This window comes from Branchiostoma belcheri, unplaced genomic scaffold (genome assembly GCF_001625305.1).
Source record: "Branchiostoma belcheri isolate BF01 breed outbred unplaced genomic scaffold, Haploidv18h27 scaffold122, whole genome shotgun sequence".
NCBI classification, from domain to species: domain Eukaryota; kingdom Metazoa; phylum Chordata; class Leptocardii; order Amphioxiformes; family Branchiostomatidae; genus Branchiostoma; species Branchiostoma belcheri.
The window spans coordinates 422,154-436,175 of record NW_017802625.1 but is presented as its reverse complement, the minus strand read 5'-3'; the positions used below and the strand labels follow the sequence as shown (position 1 = coordinate 436,175).

The 14,022-nt window shown below is 39.1% G+C and overlaps 1 protein-coding gene across 1 annotated transcript in view; it reads right to left on the bottom strand.

The window, feature by feature from the left end:
* Positions 1-14,022, bottom strand: part of LOC109463099 (atrial natriuretic peptide receptor 1-like) — a 65,026-nt gene that overhangs the window by 20,328 nt on the left and 30,676 nt on the right. The window contains exons 5-13 of the mRNA XM_019759812.1: positions 10,484-10,578; positions 9,530-9,671; positions 8,831-8,915; positions 8,077-8,197; positions 6,310-6,393; positions 4,912-4,989; positions 4,045-4,149; positions 2,641-2,712; positions 201-366 (exon numbers count right to left, since the gene is read on the bottom strand). Coding sequence (XP_019615371.1) covers positions 201-366; positions 2,641-2,712; positions 4,045-4,149; positions 4,912-4,989; positions 6,310-6,393; positions 8,077-8,197; positions 8,831-8,915; positions 9,530-9,671; positions 10,484-10,578 — 948 coding nt within the window. The remainder of the gene's footprint in view (positions 1-200; positions 367-2,640; positions 2,713-4,044; positions 4,150-4,911; positions 4,990-6,309; positions 6,394-8,076; positions 8,198-8,830; positions 8,916-9,529; positions 9,672-10,483; positions 10,579-14,022) is intronic.

The window sequence follows — 14,022 nt, the reverse complement described above, 5'->3', positions numbered from 1 at the left end:
AGGTTCTGAATGTGTGACAGGGGCTTCAGCCAACCTTGGTCGGTTGGTGTTCGGGAAAGGTTCTGAATGTGTGACAGGGGCTTCAGCCAACCTTGGTCGGCTGGTGTTCGGGGAAAGGTTCTGAATGTGTGACAGGAGCTCCAGCCAACCTTGGTCGGTTGGTGTTCGTGAGCTTTAGAATGTGTGACAGTGGACATTACTTGCGTAAAAGGCGTGCGAGTCCCTGTCCCTAGCCGAGTCCTCCTCCCGGAGAGAGTGCAGGCCGAAGTCGGTGACCTTCAGCACGAAGCGGCTGTCCACCACGCAGTTAGAGGACTTCAGGGAGCCGTGTGAGTGGATCTCGCTGTCGTGGATGTACGCCATGCCCTGGTGAGCAGAGAAAAGTTCACAGGTTACTTCTAAATATCCGGATGGGTTCCAACGTTTTCGACTTGAATGGTTTTAGCTTCCCACATCTATCAAGCTTGCACCATCTATAGGTCACTAATTATAAGTGAACTGATGAGATCATTGGCAATGTCTGATTGTAGCACAAATTCCAATTTTCTTGTTGAAGATGCAATGAAAATGCCCCCGGTTTTTAACTTTCACTTTGGCCTCCCTATGACATTGGTTACGCTAGTTTCCGTCTCGTATATAGCCGTTGCCATTTGAAAGGGTCGATGCCATATGTACAGTTCATGTGTATTCATATTTGAATCACTACAAAAGCGACACCATGTTGTAAATAGCTGATATATACCCTGAATTGCAGAATGTTATAATACTCTTCCTAAGAAAACACAATAGATTAGCTCGTTAGAATCATATTTTCGTATTAGTTTGTGTATGTACCATTGTTGTTTCTTTTCCATACACTACCAGCTACAGTTGTTGAGCAATAAAGTTGATTGTGTGTGTATATATATATATATGTGCTAATTTTTAATCTTGTTAATATCAACGCCATTCATGTCTGCATGTTATGTCTGCAATGTTGATATGTCAAGAAAGAAAGAAAGATAAAAGATCATCACAGAAAGGCAAGCTCATCAGCATTCTCTGTCAACTCCGTAATGATTCGTGGTGTAGAGGATAGGGGTTTATGATTAGGATATTTGACCTGGCTTCGAATCCAAGCTTGTGCTATATTTTCTTTACTAATTCATGTATTATTACTAATGTTATTATTTTGAACGTTGCTGTCGAACATTTGCCATTGAAATACTAGTATGGCTTTTTTAACAAGTTTTATATTTTTTGCCCCCACTCCCAAAGAAGATACGTTCTTGTGTGTTCATCGACCGTTTCAAATTGCAACTACCGTTTACGAGACGGAAACGACCATATTGTTACGATGAGTGCTCCATGTGATAGCGAATACTCAGAAGATTTAATTAAGATGCAATAAACCGCAGCCACATCCTTGAAGTAAGCCCCTTTGAAACCATTCTCGAGGAAATGAATCAATTTCCAAAAACATGAAAACAACAACTTGAAGTTACTGCGGCTGGCGAAACGTACTGGCAGAAATACGAGGGATTCACAATGAATAATCAGTCTCAACTAGTTTCAAGTATTAAAGGCATCCAGTGCAATTTCAGGGCGGCAAGACTGAATTTGCAGTCCATTTTCAGATCATTATTCTTATTTTTGTAAGTTGAATCAATCCTATACCGTAGCACAATTATATCTGTCAGGCAAAAATGCGATGTCGCTGACGGAATTGTATTATGGGCTGATTGTAGCTAATCTCCAAGCTGATCCTAGGGTGGCAAAAGACAGTATCAAATTGGCCAGACAGTATCCATTAGCCAGATATGGTCCAATACGCCTTCTTAAAGATTAGGTTAATTGTAGCTATTTGAGACTTTTTGAGCTATCTATGGGCGATATATATACGTAGTTAAAAAGCCTCACACAGCTTGTTTTGTGATATTTCAAAAAGCTTCGAGTATTACATGATGAAGAACATGTGTGCTCAGAAGTGGCAGAAAATGTCAAAATTAGACCAATTTCCTCAGCCAGAATTTTTTTGGTAATTGCCACACTGAACGAAATTGCATCGGATGTCTTTAATCATGTACTATATTATGTAACTGTCCAACGCCGCAGTTAGTGATGGCGATTGCTTCAACATACTTAGTAAAACAGTGTATTTCCGACGGCGAAATTGCAGCTATTACGATCCCCAATTCAAACACGATATGTGCCGGTAAGGCCACAGCAAATAATTTTTATGGATGACATCAGCGCGCGCATTAATTTTCGCCTGATTCTGGAAAAAAAACAAGAAATTTTGTTGCCTTCTGACAGTGGTCAACATGCCGAAAATGGGCAAAGAGGTCTGTTGCCATGCCGGAAGGTTGATGGCAGATAACTATGAAGAGAGGAGACAAGACAAGGCTCTGATTTAATGTTGTGTTTCTTATACTTTGATGCAGTGATGTGTGATGTTGCCTGTGTATATGTGATGTTCTCACTGAATCAAAACCATTTGTACAATGATTGAGTCAAAATTTCAGAATGTAGGAACCTTGTTTTTAGAGACCATCTTTTTTTGTACCCGCCCGCATTAGATTTGGAGTCTGCGGAGTATGTCATCCATAAATTTACTTGCAGTGGCCCAACTCAACATCATTACAGAATCCCGTAGCTTACCTTGGTGATGTCGTGCATGAGTGAGTACCGGAACATCCAATCCAGCTTAATCGAATCGTTCTCCAGTATATCCTGAAAAACACATTGACAGACACGCAAGCTGATTAGGCTTTAAATCCTCGGCGCGACTGAAGCATACTTATATTTGACACGTAATGAAAGGATAGATATAATAACTGGGAGCTTCAGAACGCACGATCAGTGAGAATTAATTGATTTCACACTTCGGAACCACTTTTGAGTCGGGTTCCATATGTTTGAAGTAATTAGTTGTTTTATATTTGGCTGAACCAGGAAGTTTATCATAACTATTTTTTCATGAACGTATGTATTTTGATGTGATTCCTTTTGCATTGCGTGATACGTGAGCGAATAGACGAAACAAAAGTAACTTAAAGGAAATTATTTCAATATAATATAATATAATATAATATAATATAATATAATATAATATAATATAATATAATATAATATAATATAATATAATTGAATGTTTATTGCATGTTCTTGCCTGGAGGCTAATTACAAGTACATGTAACAGGAAAACAAAAGGAACTAGAAAAGTAACATTTGCAAAGCAAATGCATAATGTTTACCTTCAGGTATGGTCTGCTCTGTTAATTTTTACTCAAACACATTCGCATACATGTACTACTACTATTATATGGTGACAAGAGCAGAGCAGACCATGAAATTGCAACATTATGTAACCTAACACCAGTCACCATGGTGACAGACGTCAACAAATTATGTCATTGGTCAGGTCAGAGGTCACTGTTTGGAGAGGAAGAAGAAGAAGAAACTTAGCAAAAACAATATGTTTTCCTTCGATAAACATAATGACAATGGATAACATTTGATATAGCATATGGCTACTTAAGTCTACAATTTGACACTAACTACTAACTTGTTGTGTCCGACTTCTTTTTCCGAGACAGTAGAAGACGAATGATCCCCTTTTTTCTATAATTTGCGGGTTTGGTGATGTTAAGAGCACAGTGGTTTTCTTTTTGTCTGTAAACATGGAGAAATTAGGTTGGAACTTGTTGGCCTCTTCAAACAGGTCCTTTCTTCTACGGCTCTAATGTAAATAGGTATTATAGGTTGTTGCGTGTCAAGCAAGATGGAAGACAACCCCCATTTTATTTCAAATGCATAATGATATAGCCCAATAAACTACGTCTCTGCTTATTGCTACTCAAACACATTCATAAGTAATATATTGAGCTGCTCACCAGTTACCATGGTGACAGACTTTTGGCCCAGGCCATTGACCTTATTGGTTAGGAGAAGAGGAAGAAAAAGAAGAGGAAGAAGAAACATAGCAAAAACAGTATGTTTTCTATTCCTCCTTCGGCCGGTAAACATAAGGAATCGATTAACATAATGAGCATAATTAATTACCTGTAAGCTACCCTTGGGGCAGTACTCCGTAAGGATGCAGACGTTCGGTGGGTCGATACAGGCACCGACTAGCCTCGTCACGTGGTCGTGCTGTAGATCTCGCATCTAACTCGGAATATTTTTTTAAAGAAACAAGAATTTTGAGATTCAAGACCTCCGCGAAGTGATATAACGTATGATGATCACAACGAATAATGACAATTTGACAATTTCTGACATCATGTTAAAAGCAAACGTTGTTAAACGTAACGCTACGAGCTTAAGAAAAAGTGATCACAATCACAATCATTTTATCATATTCTACACAATACAAGTTAAAAAAAGGCCTTCCTCAAAGTAGTGTGGTCTAGTCTCATAGAAAACATGTATGCCCACGTGTTTCATTTTCAGTCACACCGAGGGACAAGCAGACATGTTTGTTACTCACGTGTTTCAGTCACACCGAGGGACAAGCAGCCATGTTTGTTTCTCACGTGTTTCAGTCACACCGAGGGACAAGCAGACATGTTTGTTACTCACGTGTTTCATTGTTACTCACGTGTTTCAGTCACACCGAGGGACAAGGAGACATGTTTGTTACTCACGTGTTTCATTGTTACTCACGTGTTTCAGTCACACCGAGGGACAAGCAGACATGTTTGTTTCTCACGTGTTTCAGTCACACCGAGGGACAAGGAGACATGTTTGTTACTCACGTGTTTCAGTCACACCGAGGGACAAGGAGACATGGATGCTCACGTGTTTCAGTCACACCGAGGGACAAGGAGACATGCATGCTCACGTGTTTCAGTCACACCGAGGGACAAGGAGACATGGATGCTCACGTGTTTCAGTCACACCGAGGGACAAGGAGACATGGATGCTCACGTGTTTTAGTTCCAATAGTGTTTTCCGACCGAGGTCAACTCTTTTCCGGGATACGACCTTCACTGCTATGAAGTTTCCCTGGAAGTAATTTGCGAATGGGTATTATTTGAAGATACAGAAAAAACAGTCAGGTACTTCGAAACATACATAGTACCGTTTGCTATTGCACTGTCTTCTGGTTTAAACATTGGCAATTTCAGTCATTGTACTACAATAACTTGCAAGTTTCACTCGCATTTAAAGGCATCCAATGCAACTTCAGGGCGGCAAAATAAAAATTATTCTTGATGAGGAAATTTGTCTAATATTTACTAACATTTACTGCCATTTCGTAGCACATTTTCGTCATCACTTCATACTTGAAGCGTTTGAAATAACCCTAAAACAAGCTGAGGCGTCTCTTTATTTTGGCATCACCAATAAGTACTTAGAACAAGCCTACCATTGAAAACAAGCGGCCACATTTCGTCAGTGACATCGCTTCGCGGACTCGGTCGTTTATTCGGTGGATATAGGTAACGACCATGAATTATGACATCGTATACACGGGCGGGTCATTAACCCTATATTACATTAACAAAGAATGAAGATCCAAATGAAGACCAGAAGATCCAATTTTCCACCCTGAAATTGTATTGGGTGAGAAAAACCAGAAATTGCCACATTTCCAGGCTAGCGATGGTGTATTACCTGTGAGATATCTATTTTATTACACAACATGTGGTATAGTTGAGAAACAACGTGATAGGGAAAACCGTAAAAGATACTACCACACCGTAAAAGATACTGCTAGTCGTCTGCTTTTCGTTGAATGTAATCTCTGTGGGGCTCCCCATACATGGGATTTAGGCCATGTTGATTCGATTATATGGATGACATCTCTGGCCATGCCCCAGAACGAATGCGAGCGCGCGAATAAAAAAAGTTTGGCAAAAACAATTTCTTCATTATGAAATCTACGTGGTCATGAAGGTTAAATAAATTACTAAACACACAGAGTATGGCATGGCGAATTATAGACTCTTAATTTCTTCACATTTTCTTTTGGAATTGATTCTGAAATTCCACGACATTAGCATCGTTTTCAATATTTTTTTTTTGCAATATAATGCATATATTTTCTCATTTTGTAGCTGATTTGTACGATTTACAGTATGGTCGAATTTTTTTGGAAATGGACGAAAACTCATGCCCGCGTGGATGGCATCCATATAATCAAATCAACAAGGCCTTACAGTTACACGAAATAAAACATACAACTTATACAACGGACTGTAAACGTTTCCTCGGGGGGGGTAGTATTTGGCATTTGGTAAAGGACATTCGGCATTTTGTACAAAGATGATTTTAATAATATGTTACATGGGTCTAGGAAGAATCTTACTGATAGTCACTTACCTTATAGTAGCCGACTTTGGTGAAGATCTGATGCTGGCCGTCTGTCGACTTCCTGAGAGAATTAGGCGACCTCAAAATTGATCCCTGGTAAGATTTGAGAACGTTTCAGCATAGCGTGACATTTCAGACGAGACAGACCGCAAATCGCATTTTGCCACGGGTGACTTACGCGCTATCTCAAAAGTACAAACATTCGACACAGAACAGCCATCACAAAACTCCGGATTAGTTCACACAAAATGACACGCATTAGGCATAACCGCATTCCTCTGCAACAAAGAATTTGCCAATTTTGTATTTAGATAGAATTTTAGGACGAGTGTCATTTGGTTGTAAATGGTGCATATAAGAATGAGAGAGATATCCTCTATACTCGTATACAAGATGAGTTTCCCAGCTTTAGACATTAAAAGATAGAACAGAAAATTCGAACTCCTTATGAAACCAGACAGCCCATGTATCATTAGCTCCATATGTTGATTCATCTACAACTGCCTTAAGAAGCGAGAAGTTGAACCTGTAAATAGTAGTTCACATTTTAGTAAGTTACCTCTGTTTTATACATGACCTATACTTAGCTTGTAAGAGCTTAAACGTGCATTAAAGGTATTTTGTTCATAGACAGGCGTCCATAGGTAATAATTGCTTGACCTGTTGACTGAAAATCCTTGCCACATCGATCTTAGCAACATCGATTTCACTTATCTTGAAAGCTCACCTGTGATATTAGAAGTCATGATGGGGCAAGTTAAACTTTGTAATTTTCCACCCAAGGAATTGGACTTACCAAATTTTCGACTGCACAACTCCAGTCTGTCTCCATGTACTGAACAATCCGCCGCTTCTCTATGACGTCGCGTTATGCATATGCCAGACATTACAGCCGACCCTCAACAAAGACGGGGGGCGCCACAGACTTCTGCTACATATGATCCACTGTCCACCGAGTCACGTGTGTCATCTGCATAACGTGACGTCACATAAGCGATGGATTGCTCATTCCTTGACAAAGACTGGAGTTGTACAGTCTAAACTGGAGTTGTAAAGTCCATTTTTTTGTGTTAGAAATTACAGTTTAAACTTGACCTCATAATTCATTTGCACTTGTTGTTTTCCAAAAAATAAGGTTCCCTGGTTTCACATGATAACGATTCTTTTCCCGGCCAAGCGTCAAATTGTAGTTTGCAGGCAAATAATGAGGTACTGAAACTGAACATGAACTGCTTTAAAATCCTAGCACTTTGCTTCACAATGTAGCTGTTACTAAATGCCACAAAGCGTACACGTGAATGTCAACTTTTGCATAATCCATATCGTCTGGCATTTAACGTAGACTTAAGCGTAAGCCCTGCCACTTCAGAATTGTCAAAAAAAACTAGCCGACCAAACCAAGGTTGGCTGACGTTCTTGAGCAGTCTGACCAGATTTAGGCTATAACTGTCTTTCTATACGAATCGAATAGACTTTTGAGTTCAATATTGATGCCAACCACGCCTACTTACCAGACAGAAATAGGTGCTCATCATTGTAGAGTGTACAATCCATTATAAAATGGTGCTCATTTTCAATCATGTTTGGACAAAATGGACAGAACCTTTGATCATTTGGTATTTTCTTGTATCGACCCACTTCTATGTTTAATTCATGTGATTAATGACTTTCTCCTCTGGAACAAACTGTACCCAAGATAGAACAAAAACAATACCTCCATTTTTCTTGGAGGTAAAAGTTGTACTTGTGGGCAGGGAGAAAACCAGAGTGACCCACCCGTGAGCTGCCCAGGCTCAGGCAGCTGTTCCTCCTACTGGTGCTGCTGATGTTGAACACGATATCTTCCCACTTCACTCTCCACAACATGCTGGTTAGTTCCACCTCCAGCTTCCATTTTCTGGAGGTGGTGAAGGAGGGGACGAAAAAGTTACAAACAAGAATTCGGAGATCTCAGACCTCCCAGACATGAACTAGTGATTGTGCCCTCTTCTCATTCACCATGGTGTCTACCAGTCCTTCTTTATCGTGCAACGACAACAACACAGTGAAAAAAACTCCTGTGAAAACAGCGAGCGCTGCAAGATGTAGAGAGAGAGAGAGAGAAGAGAGAGAGAAAAGAGAAAGAAAAGAGAGAGAAGAGAGAGAGAAGAGAGAGAGAAGAGAGAGAAGAGAGAGAAAAGAGAGAGAAAAGAGAGAAAAAAGAGAGAAAAGAGAAAAGAGAAAAGAGAGAAAAGAGAAAATAAAGACAATACCTCCATTTTTCACGGAGGTAACTAATTCACCTGTAGATAGCCCACCTATCTAAGGACAAAGAAAGTAAATGGTGTACCACGGCGAGATAGCAAAAACAATGCCTATATTTGCCATATGTAGAAAATGGTGGTCACAAAGAAAAAAAATGTCTGTCACCATATATCAAACCCAATGCTCTATCCGATACGTCACGACATTCGGTTGCTCGCTGAAACGAAACACATGCATGCGGTAAAATTGCTAATTCTTGGAGCGAAATGTAGAGCTTTAAAGGTACCTGTAAGAAAAGTAGGACAGAATAGCCACCAACACCACGAGGCAGGATAGAGAGATTCCCACCACAGCTATGGTACCGAGACGGCCTGAAGGAACATGGAACAGGTCAGAAGAGCAAGAGCAATGGCGGTGCATCACCAGCGATGGGCAGCAGAATATAGTAGGAATGCAGAATATTTTGCATTTAAAGCTGCAATTATGTAACTTAAGTCAATTTTCTGGTCATTTCTTCACGACGTAAGTTGAACTAAAAATGTAACATTTGCAAAGCAAATGCATAATATTGGCTAGTGTCAACTGGTAGCCGGTGGTAACTACGAACGACGGCATCCAGGCTGCCGAAGCTGCATGGAACTCAAGAACTCAGTATAGTACAGTGTAGACTCGTACATGTCACAGGCCAGCATGTGCCGGCTTGTCGCAAAAACAGTCATGTACCGCTACTACCGCAAGTTCAAAATACCGGCTTTGTATTTGTAGTTTAGCTGCATTTTTGGGGGCTGGAATTTTTTTTATTCGCTCGCATGCACAAGTTTGGGACTCTTCAGAGGATGTCATCCATAAAATTAAATCAGTGTGGCCTTATGATGTATCAGTAGTTGTCATGCTTTGTACCTTGTACAATTGTTGTGCAATCAAGTTTATTATCATCATCATTACAACGCAAATTTATAGTGATAGTAAAAGGGGTAGATCATACCGTCGGGTTGACAGGCCGGACTGTCGTTCAAGAAGCCACAGACCGGCACGCCCAGAGGCACGGCCCCGCCCGGCCAGTGGATGGACACTCCGGGGACGTCTTCGAACTGGTTGCCGCGGTCATGGTGGTAGTTGGCTACGATCTAGGTAATGGATAAGGGAAAGGTAAGGGAAAAGACTAGTAGGGTGCTTTCCTATGTTAATATATATCATTGTACCATGTACAACTGTCGAGCAATCAAGTTCATTCATTCATATATGAGGATTACATCAGAAAAAGTGGTGAAAAATCAGATGAGTTTTAGACCTTGAAAAACAATATTGTAAATTACAACGGATTTCAAGAGACTCGAAGGTACAAACAAATTTCAATATATCTTTAAAATGCAATAACTTCCACAATGTAAATGTATGTAAATATGTAAAAGACCGCTAAATATATAAAAGAGCATGTTACGTTTTATACTATACAACTTTGCACTATGTTCAATAGCGGTTGCCATACATTGTACCATATACACGATGAATTTCACTTTGCCAAAGAATGCTCCAGATACGATGTTTTAGATCGCAACTTTAAGACATTCACATTTCTAAAATCAAGTTCAACAGAATTCAAGAGACTAGACGCTACAGACAAATTTGAATGTATCTTCAGATGCAACAATCCGTACAGTGCAAAAATGATTGAATATATCAAAGACTGTTTTGTTATGAGAAAGAATACGCTATATCAATTGCTTCTGCTATACCTTCTTGTTTTTGTAATGGGGATCGATGTTAGGTTTTATTCTATACCTCTATTTGTACTCCCACACTCGCTTCCATAACTATAAAGGATGGTACCCAGGCTAATTTGTACACAGGATTTTTGTTCTATGTTCAATAGCCATACATTGTATCTTGTACAATTGTCGTGCAATAAAGTTCTTCATCCTCTTCTATGTAAACTTACCTGAAAACTGCCTGTTGCAGGGTCCACCATGTCTAACAGGGAGAAGTCATTTTCCCGGTCACCTTTCTCGTCCATAGTCACATTCCCGGATATCCCTGCAATCATAGTGATAGTATTATTGTCTTGTACAGTTATCAGCATTTCAATAATCAAATTCTTGAGTTTCCTCGCCTGGCATAGAAGAGCGCATATTTCCTCGATATTTTGACACTCCACTATTAAATCGGTAAACAGCGTCAAAATGCCATCCTCGTTGAATCCCACATTTTTGGTGCCTTACGTACGTAAAGCATTCATGTGCTGTAAACAGAAATGGAGTCCTAAATAGTCCAAAGAAGTTTGAATTTAAAAATTTTAGCCAGAATAGAATGCAACGCTAGAAATGCCCTTTCTGAAAGTGCCAGGCTCCGTCTTGTACTCAGGGGATCGTTTGCGATACCCTCTGAGTACAATAAAAAAGTTATGTTATTCAGCCCCACTTCGTCCTTGTATTTGTATTTGTATTGCTTTATTAAAAAACGCTAGAAATACTTTCTTCATTGTTCTGCCATACACAGAATGTCATAATTTTGTTCTGAAGGTCGGTAATAAATCTCTTTCTGCAAATACACAAGCATACATACACATATTGTTTCATAATGTAGTACATATACATGTACTACATCATGAAGCAAGATGTATCGTTTGTGCGTCACCGCAGGGCGAAGCTGCAGCCATGGAGGCCAACACCAATAGGTCAGCAAAAGTGTAGGTTATTTCTAAAAATAAAGTTGAAATAGAAAATTTTTGAAATTAATAGAAATTAATAGAAAATTAATTTGTAAAATTAATAAAAATTAATACAAATAATAAAAATTAATAGAAATCAATGAAAGAAAAATGAATATTGATTTATAAAATTAATAAAAATTAATAAAAGTAATAAAAATTAATAAAAGTAATAAAAAATTAATAAAATCAATAGAAATCAATAAAAATTAATAGAAATCAATAGAAATCAATAGAAATCAATAAAAATTAATAAAAATTAATAAAATTAATAAAATTAATAAAAATTAATCAAAATTAATAAAAATTAATAAAAATCAATCAAAAATTAATAAAAATTAATAAAAATTAATCAAAATTAATCAAAATTTAAAAAATAAATGAAAGAGTAATTAATATTAATGAAAATTCATAAAAATTAATAAAACAGTTTCTTCTGCAAAACTTGAAGTGTCTAATGATTGAATAAAAAGAGTTTTATTGCCTTCAAATGATCGGTTCCGCATCCTTTGTGTGATCGCGGTGCCGTCCCGTGGGTCCTCGCCGTTTGCCAGAGTCTCGTTCAGGGCGAGAGAGTACAGGAGCACGGCGTCATGAAAGGCACCCACGAAAGCGTTTACCTGCAGTAGCATCAAAGGTATGGTCGGAAGATTTAAAGCTCAAAGGTGCCAGATTATACAGTGCAATTTCCGGAATACAGTGCAATTTTACGGAATACAGTACAATCTTATTAGTATACAGTACAATTGTATGGAATACAGTGCAATCGTATTAGTATACAGTACAATTTTATGGAATACAGTGCAATCCTATTAGTAAACAGTGCAATTTTAAGGAATACAGTACAATCGCATTAGTATACAGTGCAATTCTACTAGTACAATTGCACTGTATACAATAAAAATTGCACTGTATACTGATGCGATTGTACCGTATTCCGTAAAATTGCACTGTATACTAGTAAAATTGCACGATATTTCGTAAAATCGCACTGTATTCCGTAAATGTTAAACAGTTGAAGTAAACTACAATCACACAGAGATTTTCCACTCAAAATATTTCAATTCTTTTGCAAAAAGAATTGAATGAAAATAAAAGATGAAAATTCATATTCGTTAATAAGAAGCCTCTGCCGAAATGGCTTACCAACTTTGGCCCGTACGTGTAGTTGTGGTTCTGTTTAGCCATCATCTTTACCCTTTCAGAAAAGTCGATGTAACTGGTACTGTTTGGCGTCTGCATGGTGATGATCATCAGGGCCTGAGGGAAACACGGCAAGGAATTTTTTTTATTAGGCCACAGCAAGTAATTTTTATGGATGACATCAGCGCGTGCCTTAATTTTCGCCTGATTTTGGGAAAAAACAAGAAATTTTGTTGCTTTCTGACAGTGGTCAACATGCCGAAAATGGGCAAAGATGTCTGTTGCGAAGGTGGATGGCAGATAACTATCAACAGAGGAGACAAGAAAAGGGTCTGATTTAATGTTTTGTTTCTTACTTTGACGCAGTGACATGTGATGCTGGCTGTGTATGTGTGATGTTCCCACTGAATAAAAACCATTTGTGCAATGATTAAGTTAACATTTTTAGATGAAGGAACCTTGTTTTTTTTGGCCCGCCTTGTTTTTTTCGCCTGCTCGCATTAGATTCGGAGTCTGTGGAGGATGTTATCTATAAAATTTACTTGCTGTAGCCTTAAAGCACATAAAAGAAAATACAAGACTGCGATGACGATGAACTGAAGGTGATACACTTAATATATAAGCGCTGTCATCGAACAGAAAATAACTAGCAAAGATATTATAATACTACATGAAAGTTACACACAAATAAACACAAGCAAACAAATCAGACAATAATGGGGACAGATGTTTTTTGTTTGTTTGTTTGTTTGTTTGTTTGCACAACAAAAAAAGTACAAGAAAGTGCAAAAAACAATACATAAAACAGATACTAAAAAATAAAGTAATACACCAATATCGGTATGCTATGGGGTAGGGTTTATTCAGCTTACTACATTGTGAAAAGAATGGCCAGAAAATTGAGGCATTGGGTGCCTTTGATATTATGTTGAGGACAGATTTCCAAACCAGGGCCCGGTCGGGCCGTCTTATGGAACGAAAAGAGAAAGACGACAAAGCACAAAAAAGTTGAAAAATTCAATAATGGGACCTATACGTATATCATTGTTATAGATTGTTGATTTTTCGTTAATCGCAACAGCCCGGCCGGGCCCCGGTTTGGAAATGTGACCTCGGCATTACCTGGTATGCCTGTTTAGCGTCCCGGTCTCTGCCATCCCCACGTGACCAGCTGCCGTACCCGATCTCGTCGCTAGGGAACAAGTCGATGTCGAAGAAGGCGTATTCCCCGGATGTGAGTCCCATGTCGTGCGCCTGGAGAAGTATGGTGCGAACGGCGTCGGCAGACACGCACAGAACTACGACTGTAGGGACGGCAATGTCGTACTTTCATCACCTGTCACACATTGCCGAATTTGGCCTCCCGAACACTAGCCACAACACCTCCCCCATCCCACCCCCAACCATGGTTAGGAGTAGGTCTGGAGCAAGGTCGAATGGTGTTCAGCCAGGTCTACTTCTGTTCAGTTGAGTTAGCTGAAAGTTTCAAAATGTGTAAAAAAAAATTGGGGGAACACGGGAGGTTCGGACATGGTTGAGGGCTGGTTGGCTGGTGGTTGGGAGTAGATCAGCAGCAGACGTGCCAGAGGCGTGGTTGGCAGTCAAATTTGATTCAAATCTGATCGAAA